This window comes from Zingiber officinale, chromosome 5A (assembly GCF_018446385.1).
Source record: "Zingiber officinale cultivar Zhangliang chromosome 5A, Zo_v1.1, whole genome shotgun sequence".
NCBI lineage: Eukaryota > Viridiplantae > Streptophyta > Magnoliopsida > Zingiberales > Zingiberaceae > Zingiber > Zingiber officinale.
The window spans coordinates 77,068,633-77,087,968 of NC_055994.1; the positions used below are offsets into that span (position 1 = coordinate 77,068,633).

Sequence of the window (19,336 nt, forward strand, 5' to 3'; positions counted from 1 at the left end):
TAAAAAAATTGACTCGACTAAGACGGTAACATGGACAAAAATGAAAGTGAGTGAGTGATTTAGTAATTTTAAAATTAGAATATATAATTTAATAATTTTAAAAATTTACCAACGGGGTTCTAAAAATATTTTAATAAAAATTAGAATTTTTTAAAAGATAACAAATAAATTTACACCGAACGTAATTAGTTAGAAAATAATCTATACAGTTAGAAATTAGATTTGATTGCTAGCTAATTTTAAATTAAATTAAACTATACTATAATAATTTTTATTAATATTGTTTTCTAAATACGGTTAGGCTTAACATCGCGCACGTCCCTATATAGGATCTTACCGTACACATTTATGTAGTCCGTCTCCTTCGCCGCCTCGAACTTCGACGAGAAGGAATCGCGGAATCGCTTCATCGCTGATGGCAGACTATATGCACAGGCCGCCTCTCAGTGTAGATACCTCTGGAGTCTGGCCGGATCTATCTGAATACCGTCTCGCCTAACTACCATATGGCATACAGATTTGTCAGCAGTTTCGCTGAATCTCTCATCATGTACAGAAATTTGTTTTAGTACCTATTTTTTTGCAATTATGATTTTTCTTAGCTAGAGTATGCTTTCTTACAGATCTGAAACAACACTGGTGTTTATTTTGACACCACATTCTCTTTATACTGGGATGGCTACTATGAATATGAATGCTAAGGATATTATTTGGGGTCTTACCAGGCTGTGTAAAGAGAAATTTATAGATGATGATCTAAAAGACTTTATCTGTAAATGGACTGTTAATTGTGAAATAGTTACGCTTGTGCTGAAAATGAATCAATATTACGCTGAGTCAAAGTCTCCAAAGGTAACTTTGATCCATGTGAAAGTTTTTGATCATTTTTTTTCACATCATGTGGATTATTTGTTATCATTGGTGACCACATGAATACAGGTATTGGAGACATTGCTCGAGGAAGAAGTTATATCCAAGGCTCAGATTAAATTAAAGGCGCGTACATAATTTAGATACTTGAGTGTTGATCAATCATGTCACATATTACATTCCTTATTCTTTAGCAACCTTATCTGCATCAATTCATATGTGATGGTTGAATGCAATTGTTGCTTCTACTGACTCATCTAACGTGTGTGCGCTTGTTTAGGATTCACAAAATGTTCTTTAGTGCTTTAAGGATGAGTTTGGGGATGACGTTCATTCCTTCGAGATAGACCCTTCTCAGGTGCCATATAGTTCTGCCTCCTACAGTTAATGCATCTAATGGAAGTTGCCTAGGACAGTGTTGTTTTTAATTGCAGGTGGAAAATGTGAAACATTGTTTGCTAAATAAACTGAACTATCCTATGCTTGAGGAATACGACTTTTCAATGAATTTTGTGAGTAATATTTCTGATTCCTTTCCAAATATGCCTATATTATTATAACACATTGAATTTTCAAGTTATACTGTCATTTTTGTAAGTTCAAGAGTATCCGCTTCGATTATGATGGATATAATTCCTCTTTGAAACTCTTTTAGAATGTTTGTCTTTCATTCCATGCTACTGCAACTGAAAGGAAATTTAACCGTAGGTAAACCCAGAATTGACTATACAAATGAAACCGCAAGCACGACAACGACCATATCAAAAAGAATGTGAAAGTAAGATATTTATAAATGGTAAGTATCCTTATCACATACAACATAAACATTATTGGTCACCAATATTGGTGTAAATGTCTAAACAAAACATTTTCTAGTGAAACAAAAATATATTTATTTTATTTGAATGGAAGGACTAAAATACATATAATTGACCATAAAGTTGTTGAGAAAACACAACTTGATGTTGACACTGATGAACACATTGGAATTGGTAACTTCCCAAGTTCCACACTTGGTATTATGTTTCATCTACCTTTTTGAGATTTCAATGCTTGTTTCCTTCTTGCTAATAGTAGTTATTTTGCGTGATTTCTTATGGAATTTGATTGGAGAGAGTTACTATAAAAGAAAGTTCAGACTAAAATAATTTAGGAAAGAACTCATGCTAACAATATTGTTTCAGCCTTTGTGCAATTTGCTGCAACGTATATTTGGAAATATATACAAATACATATTATTTTTTGCTTAGTGAAAATTTGTGTCATCTTATTATTTTTTCTTCTAATTCATTTCCCATCGTTCATGCTGAAAGAGTTATGGCTAAATTCAAATTTCTTTGCATTTTTTTAGATAAGTGGTTTTGCTCTCCCCTCATTACAGCTCTCTCATTGAATGATTAAAGATTTTTCTCTTGTTGTAACTACAGGTCGAGCCAGGTCCGGTCTTATTGTGTTACCATTTCATGCTGGGAAATCTTTCATTGGTGTATCCACTGCTTGCAAGATACAAAAATGTTGTCTGTGTTTAGTTTCAAATGTGGCTTCTGTGGATCAATGGGCTTCACAATTTCGTCTTTGGTCAAATATAGAAGACGAGAAGATAAGCCTCATCAAATCTGATACTAAGCAAAATTTTCGTGGCTTGGCCGGTGTTGTTATTACCACTTATGAAATGATAGCTACTTTTGGTGGAGAGACAACATATAAGGATTATGAAAAAATTATTGGAGAAGTACTAAACAATGAATGGGGACTGTTATTGTTAGATGAGGTTTTTTTTTTTTTTTTATTTTGGACCTATACACAATATATCTATTATTTGAATAAGTTAGTTTCAATATATGCGTGCACACTCTGATAGATTATGTAATTAATGGATTACAGTTGAGAGTGTTAGAAGCCAAAAAAAAATTTAGTTAACATAATTAATAGTTCAATTTGGATATTCCTAGTGACTGAATTTTTGCGTAAATTCAATAAAGATACAAGATTAATGTAGTCACCCCTAAATAGTTCGGGTAAGGATAGCTTGATGTTGATGACTATTTTAGTAAATTGAATGAAATAAAATGAAATTTTCTTGATTGATCAGGATTTTAGTACAATAGATGAGATGTTGAGCTTGTGACAGAATCATCATGGTGATTAAGACCATGGAATGAAATCATCCCGGCGACTGAATGAAGGGGGATCTTATATTCCTTTTTCGATGGGTCATAAAATTTTCATGATGTTTGCACTATTAAAGCTATTTCAGACTGAACATATAAGAGGTAATTTCAGGGATCTGTAGTTGTTGTTCAGTGAATCACCATCTAGAATGATACAGCAGTATGAAATCACTGCCACCAAAATCAAGTGAATTGGAAGTGTCACCTACCATTCTACATCCAAGAATTAAAATTTTCTTGTCATAATATATATCTGGTGCTAACTAGTAGTTCATTATTCGCTTAAGAGCTTTCGTTACCATTCAGCAGAGTTTTCTTTAGATTGCAGATTCACTTTCTGTTCTTCTCTTTCTCCTTACAGGTGGATGATGTTCCAGAACAAGTGTTTCGTAAAGTAATTAGCATCACCAAATCTCATTGCAAACTTGGACTTACTGGTCATTTTTTTCTTCTATTGAATTACTTCTATTGAATTGCAAACCTGTACTGCATAAGCTCCCTGATATTTCATTTTTTATTTTTGCTGTCACGGCAGCAACACTTGTGAGAAAAGATGAAAAAATTATGGACTTGAAATTTCTTATTGGACCCAAGCTGTATGAGGCAAACAGGTTGGATTTGGTAAAGGAAGGATTTATTCCTGATGTCCTGTGTTTTGAAGTCCAGTGTCCTATGACCGAGGAGTTTTCTTCAGAATATTTCGAGACAGAGAATTTGAAGAGAAAACAAGTATTTCATTTATTTGGAGATGTTAATTTTTTTTTTGTATTAGATTATCTTGGATGCCATGATGTAGAATTGCATAAAGTTAGATTCATATTTGGCCACTATTAGATAGGGAAGGCCTCGAATTGATGGTTATTAGACCATGAGGGTGTTTAAAAATAAAATATATATATATATAAAGAAATTTGTGGCGGTTGTCGCAACCTCATGGAGGCCACTGCAGAGTTGTGGCACCCTTTGCGCCCTCATAGAGGCCTTGGCGGGGGTTGCAACACTCCGTACCCGTTGCAACATTTGTTGCTACAAGAAAGTAACACTTCCCAACAAATGCTACAAGAAAGCAACACACAATGTATTGAAAAAACTCCCAACCTTTATTATTTCCAATAACAAAGGAATATTAGTGGAACAATTACAAATTTACTCACAAATTCCTCATGATTGACCTCTTTCTTTTCAATGCCCAACCGCCTATGTATCCCTCATAGTTAGTGGTTACATGAGCGATTGCATGATAGTTGTACCAACCACCTTTGTCACATGTACAAAACTATTTTGTTTACATGGCTTGGCTGCACTCCTTGTGGTTTGCCGCATCATTTGTCAAATGTCAGTCCACATGCCTTGTGCTTGGACTATGGTTCTAATGCTTTGGCACCACGCTAAATGTTAGTCTGCACGCTTTGTGCTTGGCCCATGGTTTCGCCCTGTGCTTGGCTCATGGTTCTACTACTTTGGCACCATGCCAACTGTCAACTTTCCTGCCTTGTGCTTGGCCCATGGTTTTGTTGCTTTGTCACCATGTCAAATGCTAGCTTGCACGTTGTGTTCATGACTCAAGTCTTGCACCGTGAACTTAGGCGAAATAGCCCTTGTTGCTCCATCTATCGTGCTGTATTGCACGCACTTGTCGTATGCTATGGCTCACCTTTCTTGCAAGCTTTGCTTGGCTAAATGCTCAAACTTTACATGTCCAATCTTCGCATTTGTTTGCCATAACCCAAGTTTGCCCCTGCATGACTTGTGGTTAGACAGCCTTGCACGCTGCCACATCTTTTGCTGCTTGGCATGCCCTGCTTGTATTATCATCAAATCCGCCTCGCTTGGGCAGCCCCTGCAGGTTGCTGCAACCCTTGTCTGTGCGGCATGCCTTGCGCACTTGCCTTGCCTAGATCATTGCCAAGTCTACCTCCTGCGTTACTTGGGCTTGGACAACACCCTGTATGCTGTCTCACTTCTCCATTGCTTGGCATGCCTTGCACACATGCCCTGCATGGATGATTGCCAAGTTTGCCTCTTGCATGACTTGGACTTGGACAACACCCCATGCTTGGCATGCCTTGTCCACATGTCATGCTTGCTTGATTGCCAAGTTTGCCTTCTGCATGACTTCGGCTTGGACAACACCCCGCACACTGTCATAATCCTTTGCTGCTTAGTATGTGGCGCACCCTACGTACATGCCATTAGGCTGAATCAAAGGAGCAGCGACCTAGTCCTCATGTCCAGCCATGCCTCCAAGTTTAGGGGGCTAACAAACCACCCCCACCATAAGAATTCAACGGCCTCTTCGAACACTTTCGTATAGAGGCCTCCCACTCCGGCATAGTCCCCACGACCTTGCTAGAATTCTATGTTCCTTCATTTTCATTAGCATCAATACCAACAATTGAATTCAACAAATGTAAAGGATTAACAAGAGAAATAACTTCTTGTTCTGGGCATTCAATGTTCTCCACGAAGAGAGCATTCAACTTCTCTCGCTTGGGATAAGCCCTTGCCAAATGAGGCCCATTGCATAAGAAGCAACTCTGGTTCTTTAAGTTGTTCTTTCCTTGGTGGTAGTGTGATCATTCCTACCATTCCGCTTGTTGTTAGTCGAATCATTCTTTCATTCCACTTCCGTATCTTTCCGATTCTTTATGAATTTGGAAGGTGAAGAAACATCCAAACTATCTTTGTTTGTATGAAAATCGGCCAAGGCATCAACAACAACAATAGCATTAGGAAGATCTCACATTTTGCCTTCGAAGTTCAATTTGTGCCCATGGCTGCAAACCATACAGAAAGTTATACAATTTATCCTCGGATATATTTGTAATATCCAACATCGAAGAAATAAATTCTTTGACAGTCTCTCACAGAACCTTTCTGTTTGAGACGTTTCAACCTATCTTATGCCATCCACGAGACATTGCCTAGAAAAAACTAATCCGTCAATTTCTTCTTCAATTGATCCCAAGTGTTAATTTTTTCCCGACCCGACATTATTCACCATGCTTGTTCTCTACCATAACTTCGCATTACCACCAAGGTACATGCTAGAAATTGTCAACTTCTTAGTATCAGGTACTCGAGTAGCCAAGAAATACCGCTCCATGTCCCATAAGAAATTTTCAACTTCCTTGGCACTCCTTGTGCTACCAAAGGATTTTGGTTTACTATAAGATGATCCATCCCTTGTTCTGCACCCCCACAGAGACGTAAGGGGGATCCCAACACCCTCCCGAACCTCGCAAGGCCGTCGTGAAGTTGCATCGGCCTCGTGGTTGCAATGCTAGTACTGTGTCGGTTGGCAGGCATAATGATAAATTCTGCCGTGCCGACTGGCGCAGTATGAGATTTAAATCCTCGCCCACAATATAATACAAAAAAATAATAGCACTACTTAGTTCAAGTAAATGTTTGAAACTATGACCATGTCACAATGCAAGAATTAATTTACGTGGATAATTTAAAGATTAGCAGAACAATTATTTTTTTGATGTGAATATGGACATCTTAAGATTTTTTAATTAATTATACCATGTCCATATCCACAAATTCAAGTTTTCCCTTAATAGAGCAAAATGACTTAGAAAGCTGGGCATGTAATCCACTTTAATATTGCTTGGAGAATTAGAGACTTTTCTTTCTTAGTATATATAAAATTGTCATATATTTAATTCTATTGCATGCTTGACAGTTTAGTTTACCTAAAAAAGATTTGGAGTTCTATTATCTCTAAATTCTGAACTAAATTTACTTTAAGATTTAATCAGTTTTTCTTTTCTCTATTTACTGCTATTTATATGTTTCAATTATAACTTTATGTCAATTCATAGTCTTGACTAGTTCTCTGACCAAGTAGATTTTCTCTTGCTAGGCACTATCTGTATTGAATCCGAATAAGTTCAGATCTTGTGAATTTCTTATTCGCGCTCATGAGCAGGAGGGTCATAAAATTATTGTTTTTGGTGATAATCTGTTTGCACTGACTGCGTATGCAAACAAACTCCAAAAGCCCATGATCTGTGATGCAACCAGGTTTTTTCTGGGAACTTTGATGAAGTTTTCATATAGTGGGCCTTGTTCTTTTATTTAATTATTATTATTATTATTATTTTTAAATTGCTTTCAGCCATGACGAGAAAACTAGTATTCTTGAAGATTTCAAGAGCGGTTTTGTTTATAACACAATCTTCCTGTCTAAGGTTTGTGAATTATGACATTTATACTACATAGTTTAGTGACTTTTAAATATTCTTTTACTAGATTATGAGTTTGAGAATCATATTATTGATAGTCTTAGAAAATGAATAAAGGTTGGTACTAAACTTATTTCTTTGAAGCAGTGAAAGAGTAGAGCAGCTTATTATTTCTTTAAAACTTATATTGTTTTTGGATGTTAAGCATCATTGGTCATTAATCAAGAAGTTTTTACGTTTGTTTTTTTTACAGGTTGGTTATAACTCAATTGATATTTTAGAAGCCAATGTGATAATACAGATTTCGTCCCATACTGGTTCACCACATCAGGAAGCTCGACGTTTGGGTCACATTCTTAGGGCTGTGGAAATTGTATAAAATAGCCTTCATTTGTGTTTGTTTATTTCATTACTTTTTGTCATTCCTCGGCATGGTCTGCATTGCAGGAGCTACCGGAAGAAAAAGACTATCCTGCCTTCTATACCATTGTTTCCATGGAAACTCAGGTGCAATATTAACGCTCTTGAACTAGTTCTAAAGTTGTGCAGCATATGGAGTTGCAGTCATTATTTGATCTGTTGGTTTTAGTAGTAATTGTTCCATCTATTGGTTATATGAACGCTCAACTCGTACCAAAGTTGTGGAGCATATTGTCTAATAATTGTTCTCTCTACTTGATACAGGAAGTGGCTGATTCTATTGTAAGGAAGCAATTCTTTGTTGATCAAGGGTATACATTTGAGGTAAACCACATTCATTTATCTTAACAAAGGTTAACAAGTATTTTCAGTGAAATTGGTATTTCCATCTTGACTGGTTTTGAATTCTATTTTAATTATCAGTGTGCTTATGTTTTGAGGGTTGAGGGACGCCGTAGGAATTCTACGTCTTCACCTAATAAATAAACAAATTTATTTTTACAGGAAATCAATATTTTATCTTTTATAGATTCAAACATTGGCCTAAGCTATGATGAGCAAATCGAACTTCTGAACCAGGTTTTTTTTACCAGTTCTTTGATATTTCTAGAATTTAAGTTAATGTTTTTTTTATTGAGATTATATTCAAGGACTTTTCATTTTTGAACAGGTGCTATATGCCGAGGATGACATGGTGATTTTGGAGTAGTAGGGTTAATTCGATCCTGCCTGTACAGGCACTGCCCCAACCTCTCACATTGGGATGGTGGGACCCACATTTAAGTAGTGGGTTCCACCACCTCATTGTGAGAGGTTGGGGCAGTACCTGTACAGGTAGGGTGAAATTTACCGAGCAGTAGGATAGTGATATGAATTGACGCATTAAAATTCCAGGAAATTGTTCTCAGAATCAGAGACTGTTTACTTATAAACAATTATACAACTTTTGCAAATGTTCATGAAATTTGGATTTCGTTAATTTTTGCATAGTGGATTAAATACTTTATTTTCATTCGTTTTTAGCCTTTTAATAGTCTATGACATGTCGCTAGACTCTTTGATCAGGACCTATTAATTTTGACAACCTCTAGGCCCTGTCCTCCCACATCCTCGATGCTGCTGTTATTATCTGGTGGTTGACTTAGAAAGAAATTTATGTGGAGCAGTGAACTCTGAATATTTCGAAGGTCGTTCCCTGAAACAGAATTCCATTGTTTTTTTTCCCCTTTCGTTTTCGAGTTAATGAATGTTTAAATGACACTTACCAGCGGCTGCCTTTGTTGTCTTGTTATGTTGATTGTAAGAAAATTTGTATTTTTGGCAATAGATGATGATACGGTGGTCTTGTCAATCCCCTCCCTCCCTTCCGGAGTCATCAGTTTCTTTCCCTTCTGCTGCATCTTTTGTCAGAATTACTATTCTCTCTGCTCTGCAAAGAATGACCGCATCTTTTCTTATTTCTATCGTATGCTCTCGTTGTTTGTGAGCAAGTTTCGAGCTTTAGCATCGATGATAATCTTACGAGTAGTGTTTATGGTTTCAAGGTATAAAATTTGGTTTGCTTTACGGTATAAAAAATCATTCCTCTGTATAATTAAGCAACTTGTCCTGGAATGTCAACTTGAAATGGGTTTAGGGCACATCAAATCCAGATAATTTGTTTTCCTATGTGCATTACTCTTGCATTCTACTATTCTAATTACTTAATGTGATGAATGTAGACTATAAATGAGTTCCATGCTCATTGGTACGGCAATAAGGGTGGAGCACCGAGAGCGGGTCATAGATTGACTGACGTGACAGTCAAAGTCAAACGGTCAAAAACACAGTTGTACGGGACCAGAATCACTGACCAGATACTGTGGGCTGATCAGGCCTCGCATCACTAGTCGGATGTGAAGGGCTGATCGGACCTCCGGAGCATCTACCCTTCGTAGCTTGCAAATGAAGTTTGGAGCCATACACTAGCCGATTGGGCCTAAGAGTTGATCGGATAGGGTGCGCCTTCTCGGTAGAAGGAAGGGTCGAGTAGAGAACGGGTTGTCGACTGCATCCTGTAAGGCTAAGCTGGCAATTCTCCGGCCGAGTGGGCACCGATCAACCTACAGTGGAGCCCAGACACCTGTTATATCGTACCCTTTTTTGGAAGTTTGTGTCGAAAAAGATAGGATATCCTGCAGGCACATCGTGCTTTCGAAACTTCTATCCTGTCCAATCACAAAGGTTTGCGTATCTATTATAGGACATGTGTCAGAGTTACTTTATGACCCATCACTTATCAAAAGTACTTTGGAACTTGTGTATAGACACAACAGTGCTAGTATAAAAAGGGGTCCCCATCTACAAGCGAAGGTATACGATGCTTCATATTTAGACGCGCTCATTGCATAGTTGCTACTCCTATTCTTCTCCTCATACACCGATTACTAACTTGAGCGTTGGAGGTCCCTTCCCTGGCCTGACTCTAACACTCCTTGGGTTGCAGGATAGCACGAGGTTTTCACCGAGTCAATAGTATAGCCACATTCCCAACTCACAGTCGTCACCGATTTTGGGGTCTTCACCGAGTTAAAAGCAGAGCCACCTTCCTGAGCGCCTTCCCATTCTTATAGTGTCTTTTAATTACTGCTGACATTATCTCAATTTCTTGAAAATCATCTAAATCTCTTGCCATTAATGCAAAAACATGCCGATGCTTTTTCATCATACGTCTGTTGATCATTTCTATTTCTCATTAATGTACCCTGTAATTGATCGCCATGTGTCAAACTTTCATATCGTCGAATGTGTGATGTGACAAGCGATTGTTGGTATTGAACTTGATGACTATTTTTTGAATTTGACGGTCCGGATAAGTCTCGTTTTACTAAATCCTTGATCGGATGACTCTGAATAATTGGCGATAGGGTTTTTAAGGATTTCATTTCTTCTAGCCCTGTGCTGCCTTCGTCTTAGTCTGCTCCTTTGCTTTTTGTCTCTCATCGCCGGTGATCTTGCCCAGTAAGTCCTTTCTTCTTTCTTCTTTCCCCTTTCCCCTTTCAATTTTTGATCTTCATCTTTCTTCACACAGTGCACTCTCCTTCTCCTCCGACTACCCCTGGACTGTGGTACACCTCCACCTTGTCTGACTTTAATGGCGATGAGGTGAATCAAATGAAACTCACCTGTCACATCCCCTATGATTACCAACTTGCTATCCCTTTTGCCTATGATCGCCTCCACAATCCTCTGGATGACTTTCTTACTTTCTTTAAGGACCAACTTTACGTCGACCTCCATCTTTCGATACACCCTTTTTTCTCCCAAGTCTATAAATGTTTTCATATCCTGCTACAGCAGTTGGTACCCAATTCCTTTAGGTTACTGTGCGGGGTCGTGGTACTGTTCCGTTGTACGAGATCCCTCTTCTTCCTCATATATTCCATTATTTTTATTATCCCAAGTTGTCTGAGACGAGTGTCTTCCTCTTTCAAGCTCGAGTGGGCACGGTATATTTTGACAAGATGCCCTCATCCAACAAGGGCTGGAAGTTTCATTACTTCTACGTCCAACTCCCTGACCGGCCAACATTCCCAACGGCTATCAGATATAGCTGCCTAGCCCCTGAGTTGGGAAAATACCGCTGAGAGCTGACCTACCTCCAAGCTGTCTCGCAGTTGTCTAGCCAAAAATACCATATACATAAGCTACTGCTGGAGGAGTTTTGTACATGTTCAGGATAAGTCCCATCCGTACCCGCCTGCTCGACCCTTTTGGTAAGCCATTTTTCCTTTTATCATTTTTGAATCTAACTGATTTTCTTTTCTTTTTACAGCCAAAGTGATGTTTAGGACATTGCTCAGCAGATCTATCAAACTAACTATGAAGAAGTCAATGCCAAGGGAGTAGCTGAGCTGGAGAGCCATGGACTTTTGTCAGTCGAGACCTTAGATAAGCGCTGATCGGCGAAGAAGAAGGCAGCAGAGTAGTGGGGAGGGACGTTGCAGCTGACATTGGAGAGCTACCTCCTTAGCGCCCTTCCATGGCGTCCATAGCAGTTCCTTCATAATCCATCACATCTGCTGAGCCACTAATCCAACGCCAACGCTGCAAAGGCTCTGGTTGGAAGGTTCTCCTCGCCCAACGACCTCTATTACCCAGACTTCTACAGCCGCGTCGACTCCACTACCCCGATCAGAGCGGGGTGAAAGTTCTTCATCTGCAATCCCTGAGAGGACGACCGGTCTACCGACTCCTACTTCATCCGATCGGATGCCATCCTAATCAGCGCTTCCGTGTGGCACCGTCCTTGCCCAACCAATATCTTGCATGATGCCCCCTCCAGCTGGCCCAGCAGCCCTCCTTTCTAGAACACATTCAACCCCTCTCTCCAAATCGAAAAGCAAGGCTAGCTCGGAGCCTACCAATTCGAGCGGTCGCAGGCACATCTCGACCATCATCAAACTGCCCACTGAAGAATGACGCCATCTGGATTTCATTGAACCGTGCTCCCCCGAACACAAGATTAAGAACTAAGGACCTTTGGCTCAGACCTGGGTGAATTCTTGGGCCAGAGTGGTGATAATTTCGCCTCGTGAACTTGCTGACAGCTTCAGCCAAAAATCCACTGGGGTAAGTTCAGCTGGAATTTTCATATTTATTTTCCCAATCGAATCTAATTGACCTTTTTTATCTCCACAGTTTTGGGTGGAAGGTCTAGCTCTATGCTAGAGACTGGCCCACCTAGAACACAAACATAAACAGCTACAAGCTCTGGTCGGGGGAACAAGTGCCTCACAAGCCTTGGTTGAACAATTAACTGCTAAGGTAGGCCAACTGAAGGTGGACTTGGAGAGGACGTTTGAGTAGCTGTTGGGGTCTGAGCGGGTGCTGACAATGGGAAAAAGCAAAAATCATGACCAGGCCCTTCGGCTCGACTAATTGACTAGGCAGGCTCATAACTTCAAGTCAAAGATTAACTCAGCGAACGCTAAGAAACTCAGGGCCATTGAAGATTTAGATATTAAGAACAAAGAGGCCCGGGTCCTGGCCAAAAAACTTGAGGAAGCAGAAGCTACTCTGGTCACCTAGCAAGTCAGCTAAATGGCTGAACAAGCAATGAGCGAGCTCCAGCTTGGGGAGCATCAACGAGCAATTGCTGAAAAAGATGCCGAGCTGCTTGCATTAAAGGTTGAGCTGGAAGCCTCAAAGACTCAACTTGCTAAGTTCAAGGAAGAAGAGTTCGGTTGGTTAGAAGCTCACAGAGTTGAGTATCTTCACTAGAAAGATTTCAATTAGATGCTAACTGATCGGACCATCAAGCTGTTCGACTATAGTATTGACGAGATCCTTCAGCAGTTAAAGGAAGTTGACTGTCTTTTAGCCAAGGTTCCTCCAACATTTATCAAGAGGCAGAAGATTTTGGAAGTACTTCCGATCAACATGATCACTGACCTGGCATAGTGTTTTCTTTAGGTCTTTTAGTAGTTTCTTGTAAAAAGTTAAGTGCTTTTATAAAAAACCTTTTAAATTTGATGCTACATATGTATGTTCTATGCCTTAGCACTTTCATTCTCTGTACTCTAATTCATAACTGCACTCCTTTTTATCTTTTAACTTAGCTTTCACGATCTACTCAAGCCATACTATACAGAACCTTTAATATAGCAGTCTTCTGGAACTCCGCGAAAGCTTTTAACGCTTAATAGTGAGAAACTCAGCCGCTCGGCCTGATTCTCTGAGACTTAGTCAGGAATAGGTCCCATTATGAGAGGGTTAGTTGACTCGTCGGGCCATAAAAATGTGTTCACTTATAACTCGGCCGAGCGGCTCGAGATTCTAGATACTTAGTCGTGAGAACAAGCCCACTTATAACTTGATCTAACGACGTGAGAGTCTGGGGAACTTGGCCCGAGAGCTTAGCTTACTTGTTATTCGACCGAATGACTCAAGAGTCTGGAGACATGAAAGCATGCTCACTTATAACCTAGTTGGTTGCTCAGGAGTCTGGATGCATGAGAGCATACTCACTTATAACTTAGTTGACTAATAGGGAGTCTAGAGGCGTGAGAGCATACTTATTTATAACTCGACCGAATGGTACGAGAGTTTGGGACACTTGGCATGAGAGCTTAGCTCGCTTATAATTCAGTCGAACAGCTCGAGAGTCTGGAGGCGTGAGAACATGCCCACTTATAACTCGACCAAATGACACGAGAGTTTAGGACACTTGGCGCGAGAGCTTAGCTAGCTTATTACTCAGCCAAACGACTCGAGAGTCTGGAGGAGTGAAAACATACTTATAATCCAGTCGCCTACTCGAGAGTCTAGAGACGTGAGAGCATTCTCACTTATAACCCGGTTGGCTACTTAGGAATTTGGAGGCATGAGAACATGCTTACTTATAACTCGGTCGAATGGCTCGAGAGTCTGGAGGGGTGAGAGCATGCTCACTTATAAATTTACCGAATGGCACGAGTGTCTGGTACACTTGGCACGAGAGCTTAGCTCGTTTATAACTCGACTGAACAGCTCGAAAGTTTGGAGGCATGAGAGCATGCTCACTTATAAGTTGACCGAACGACACGAGAGTTTGGGATACTTAGTGCGAGAACTTAGCTCGTTTATAACTCGGTCGAACGACTTGAGAGTCTGGAGGCGTGAGAGCATGCTCACTTATAAATTGGCTGAACAACACAAGAGTCTGGGACACTTGGCGTGAGAGCTTAGCTCGCTTATAACTCGTCCGAATGGCTCGAGAGTCTGGAGGCGTGAGAGCATACTCACTTATAACTCAGCCAAACGACGTGAGAGTCTGAGACACTTGGCGCGAGAGCTTAACTCGTTTATAATTCGGCCAAATAGCTCGAGAGTTTGGAGGCATGAGAGCATACTCACTTATAAGTCGACCGAATGACACGAGAGTCTGAAGGTGTGAGAGAATGTTCACTTATAACTCAGTTGAACGACATGAGAGTATGGGGCACTTAATTTTTTTTACTTAAACCTTCTTGCATTCATAGAACAATATTTTTTTACAATTTACATAAATTTAACGCAAACTTACTATTTTGCCTGATAGGGTTGCAGATGGTTTACACTCCATGACCAATCAAGGTTCCTTCCATTTTTGTCCTGCTGGTAATAAGATCCCTAGCTTTTGTATCACTCTATATGGACCGCACCATGGGGGCTCCAACTTGTTGATGTCGCCAATCGGTTTGATTCTTTTCCATACAAGTTGCCAACCTGGAAAGATCTCAGGACGACCCTCCTGTTATAATTCTGCTTCATTCTTTGCTTGTACACCACTAGCCGAGTGGCTGCCTTATCCCTGATTTCTTCTATTAAGTCTAGCTACATAAGACACTGATTGGAGTTTTCTTCATCATATAGTTGTCTCTGATCAGATTCAACACTTATCTCCATTGGTACTACTGCTTCTCCTCCATGCATTAAGTGGAATGGAGTTATACCGGCAGTCTCTTAGGGAGTGGTGCGGTACATCCACGTCACACTTGGAAGCTCATCGACCTAACTTTCTTCAAGGTGGTCAAGCTGGGTTTCGAGTCATCTAAGTGATTTCTCTGTTCATGGCCTTCGCCTGGCCATTATTCTGAGGATAAGCCACGAAAGTGAAGGCTTGCAGTATGCCATAACTGTCGCACCACTCTTTAATTTTCAATCCTTGAATTTGCCTCCCGTTATCTGAGATAAATTTATGGGGGACGCCGAATCGGCACAAAATATTCTTCCATAAAAACTTGATAACCATCTACTTGGTTATCTTAGTGAGTGGCTCAGCTTCCACCCACTTGGAGAAATAATCCAATGCTATGAGGAGAAATTTTCTCTGACCGATCGCCATGGGGAAAGGTCATATGATATTTATACTCCATTGGTCGAATAGGCAAGAGACAATCGATGTCTTCAATTCTTTAATAGGTCAGTGGGGTATGTTTTGATGTCTTTGACAGGATAAGCAAGTGGCCATCGTCCGAGTTGCATTTGCTTGAAATGTGGACCAAAAATATCCGGCCAGCAAAATCTTCCGAGCCAGTGAATGACCGCTCGGATGACTATCACAAGAACTTTAGTGTACTTCCTACAAAATGTATTGAATGTCCTCCAATCTAACGCATTTAAGCAATTGCCTAGAAAAGACTCTTTTGTATAAATGATCCCCTATAAGAGTGAACTGACTGACTCTCTTTTTTATCAACAGAGCTTGTTCTCGATCTGCTAGTGTATTTTCTGATCGGAGAAAGTCTATCAGGGGCATCCTCCAATCACTTTGTACTACTTTAGCTGGTCTTTCAATGTGGGCTACTAATAATGTCTGCTCGATTGACCTATCTAGCTTCCATCGGGCTTAGAGAGCTCACTAATTTGGCTAGCTCATCCGCAGATTGATTGTCTGCTCGGGGGATCTTTTGCATTATCACTTCTTGGAACCTTAACTTTAATTTATCGAACGCCTTGGTGTATAACTTCAACCTCGCATTATTTATTTCAAAGTTATCCGAAAGCTGCTAGGCTGCCAGTTGGGAGTCTGAATAAATAAGGACTCGAGTAGCTCTTACATGCTTAGCAGTCGTAGACCGACAATCAGAACTTCATATTCTGCCTCATTGTTTGTGGCCAGGTAGTCCAACCGAATGGACAGTTGCATCCTATCTTCACGTGGAGATATCATGAGTATCTCCACTCCACTACCTTATTAAGTGGACGATCCATCCACATATACTTTCTCAGTTTCCTCTGGCTCAAGATTCTATATTTTTGTCACAAAATAGGGCTAAGGCTTGCACTTTGATGCCCGATCTAAGTTGGTATTGTATATCAAATTCACTCAACTCCATAGTCCATTTGTTAAGACGTCCGAACGCCTTGGGGTTGAGGAGAACTCAGCCCAACGTACTATTACTTAACACAATTATAAGATGGGAGAGAAAGTAAGGACATAACCTCTGAACGACTAAAACCAACCCATATGCTAGCTTCTCTCGACAGGTGTAGCGGCATTCAATATCTTTTAATAAATGACTCAAAAAGTACATCGGCTGCTATTCCTTGTCGTCTTATCCAACCAAAGCCAATCTGACAACCCGCTTTATAGAGGACAAGTAGATCCAGAGTGGTTCATCGGCGATGGACTTTGCAAGTATAGGTAAATAAGATAAGTAGCTTTTCAGTTCCTCCAGTGTCTTGTTGCACTTGGTGTCCCACTAAAACTTGGTGGCTTGACATAGAATCTTGAAGAATGGCAAGCTCCAATTGGACAATTTGGAGATGAATCTTGACAAAACTATAATCCGCCCAATTAAACGCAGAGCTTCCTTCAAGTTGCGAGGTGGGGGGCATATCTTGCAATGCTTTCACCTTTCCAGGGTTTGTTTCGATCCCTCGCTCGGTCACGATGTAGCATAGGAAGGGCCCACTCCTCACCCCAAACAAGTATTTGTTGTGGTTGAGCTTGACTCCATATTTTCTCAGGAATCGACATGTCTCTTTTATATCTGCATACATGTTAGCAGCTCAGAGGAGTTTTATAAGTATGCCATCGACGCACACCTTTATATTGTTGTCGATCTGTTGCCAAAATACTTTATTCATCAGTCTCAGGTAGGTAGCCCCAACATTCTTTAGATCGAATGACATGACATTGTAGCAGTAGATCCCATCAATCGTGATGAAGCTGACCTTCTCTTGATCCTCCTTGGTGAGCAGGACTTAGTGGTAGCCCTGATATGCATTCAATATGCATATCAACTTGCAACCCGTCGTGGAGTTGCCTTGTTCAAATCCCTAAAATCTATGCAAATCCGCCATTTGTCTCCCGACTTGGATACTAGCAACATGTTGGGGAGCTAGCTCGGGAACTATACTTCTCCGATGTGTCCCACTTCAAGCAGATTCTCTACCTCTGCTCGAATAATTTGATTTTGCTCCGAGCTGAAATCCTTTTTTCTATTTTATTGGTTGGGCATCCGGACGGATGTGCAACTCATGTTGCATTATTGTTGGAGAGACACCTGGGAGCTCGTGGATCACCGATGCAAACACATCATGATTCTGCCTTAAGCAAGCCACCTGCTCGACTTTCTTCTCAGTGCTCAGATCGATCGCGATTAATGTGGTAGCCTCCGATCAGCTGGGGTGGACTTGTACCTCCTCTTTTTCTTCATAAACCAAGGTGGGAGGCATCTCTTGAATTACATTGTCGTCGAGCCTTCCGAGGGCTCAAGACTCAGCTTTGACCACCTCCACATAGCATCTGCGTGCTACGAACTGATCACCCTTAACCTCGTTGACTGCGCCGCCCACGGGAAACTTTATCTTTTAGCAGAATGTAGAGACGACAGCTCAGAATTCATTTAGTATCGGTTGGTCGAGTATGATGTTATAAGCCGAAGATGCATCCACCACCATGAAATTCGTACAACGAGTCCTCATAAGCGGCTCCTCCCTCAGAGATATGACCAACCGAACTTAGCCGAGCGACATGACCTTGTTGCCAGTGAATCCATATAATAAAGTTGTCATAGGATGGAGTTCACTTTTTTCTATGTGGAGTTGATCAAATGTCTTCTTGAATATTATGTTGATCGAACTCCCTGTGTCAACAAAAGTCCGGTGAATATTGTAGTTAGCAATTACTGCCTTGATGATAAAGGCATCATCGTGAGGGATTTAAACTCCTTCTAAATCTTGAGGACTGAAAACTAATTTATGGTTCTTGTGCCTTCTCTGCGCTATAACCAATCATGTGGATCTCTAACCTCTGTGCATGTGATTTCCTAGTGCAATTGGAGTCACCATCGATCGGGCCCCCGACTATCATGCCAATGTCGCCTCGGGTGGCATTACCATAATTCTCTTCTTCCCAGTCTGACCGATATGCTGGCCATTCTGTTGATGCCCGGGTGAGCCTTTGGCTGTCTCTCTGTTGGGTTTGTCGTTGGCTCCGCTCGGCCGATGGGCCACCTTAACCTTGTATCCCATCCGATTGGCGATTATGCTGGTGGCTAGGAGAGAGAGATCGACCACTGAATCCGTAAGGGTCGTTCAGCGAGATTTCAAACTGAAGTGGTAGCAATCCTTAGTGTTGTAAGTTGTTGAGTGATGGTAAGAGCATAACATAGGTGTCCACGTTTGGGGCTTGGGGAATCTTATCCGCTTAGCTTCCACGTGCTGGACCGCATGTGGTCGAGACTCCTAATGCTGTTGAGGGCTTGCTCAGAGCCCTTTTAGGGGTGCATTGCTATTACCAGATCTGTGCTCTTGAACAGCAACCAGCTCGGGGATCACTTCTTTTTTTTCGAGCTGATTGGACTTCTTCCATGTTGATGTATTATGTAACATGTCCGAGCAGATGATCAAAGTCCCTCGGAGGCTTCCAGATGAGAGATCGAAAGAAATCATTGTCTGTAAGTTCTTTTGAAAAGACACTTACTGTTGGGACCGTTGGGCCAACTAGAAGGGAGGGTTGAATAGCCCTGCACTAAATCAAAAGAAAACAACCCTTCTTGGACTTAAAAGAACACTTGCATAAAGATAAATAATAAATAGAAAAAGAAAGAGGTAAAGGAATTTTTTCTTGGTTACAACCGAGGAGGTTGTTAATCCAAGGCAGATGAAAAGCACACTAAAAATCTTCTTTAGGCGGAGAAGCCTCTTACAACATTCAAGCATAGACAATGA

The 19,336-nt window shown here is 40.6% G+C and overlaps 1 protein-coding gene across 1 annotated transcript; it reads left to right on the forward strand.

The window, feature by feature from the left end:
* Positions 1-816: 816 nt before the first annotated feature.
* Positions 817-8,666, forward strand: LOC121979669 (general transcription and DNA repair factor IIH helicase subunit XPB1-like). The gene is made up of 15 exons (XM_042531660.1): positions 817-852; positions 940-996; positions 1,172-1,228; positions 1,305-1,382; positions 1,579-1,666; positions 2,298-2,641; positions 3,403-3,478; positions 3,577-3,770; positions 6,913-7,073; positions 7,168-7,240; positions 7,488-7,607; positions 7,682-7,741; positions 7,919-7,978; positions 8,159-8,233; positions 8,325-8,666. Exons 1-15 carry the CDS (start codon positions 817-819, stop codon positions 8,361-8,363), a joined length of 1,518 nt encoding a protein of 505 aa, XP_042387594.1. The 3' UTR covers positions 8,364-8,666.
* The last annotated feature ends 10,670 nt before the right edge of the window (positions 8,667-19,336 follow it).

Bases quoted from the DNA above. Each gene is read 5' to 3' on its own strand.
- LOC121979669 (XM_042531660.1), top strand. From the start codon at position 817: ATGAATCAATATTACGCTGAGTCAAAGTCTCCAAAG. The intron at 3,479-3,576 runs GTCATTTTTTTC...CTGTCACGGCAG, and splicing joins TTGCAAACTTGGACTTACTG to CAACACTTGTGAGAAAAGAT. The intron at 8,234-8,324 runs GTTTTTTTTACC...ATTTTTGAACAG, and splicing joins AAATCGAACTTCTGAACCAG to GTGCTATATGCCGAGGATGA.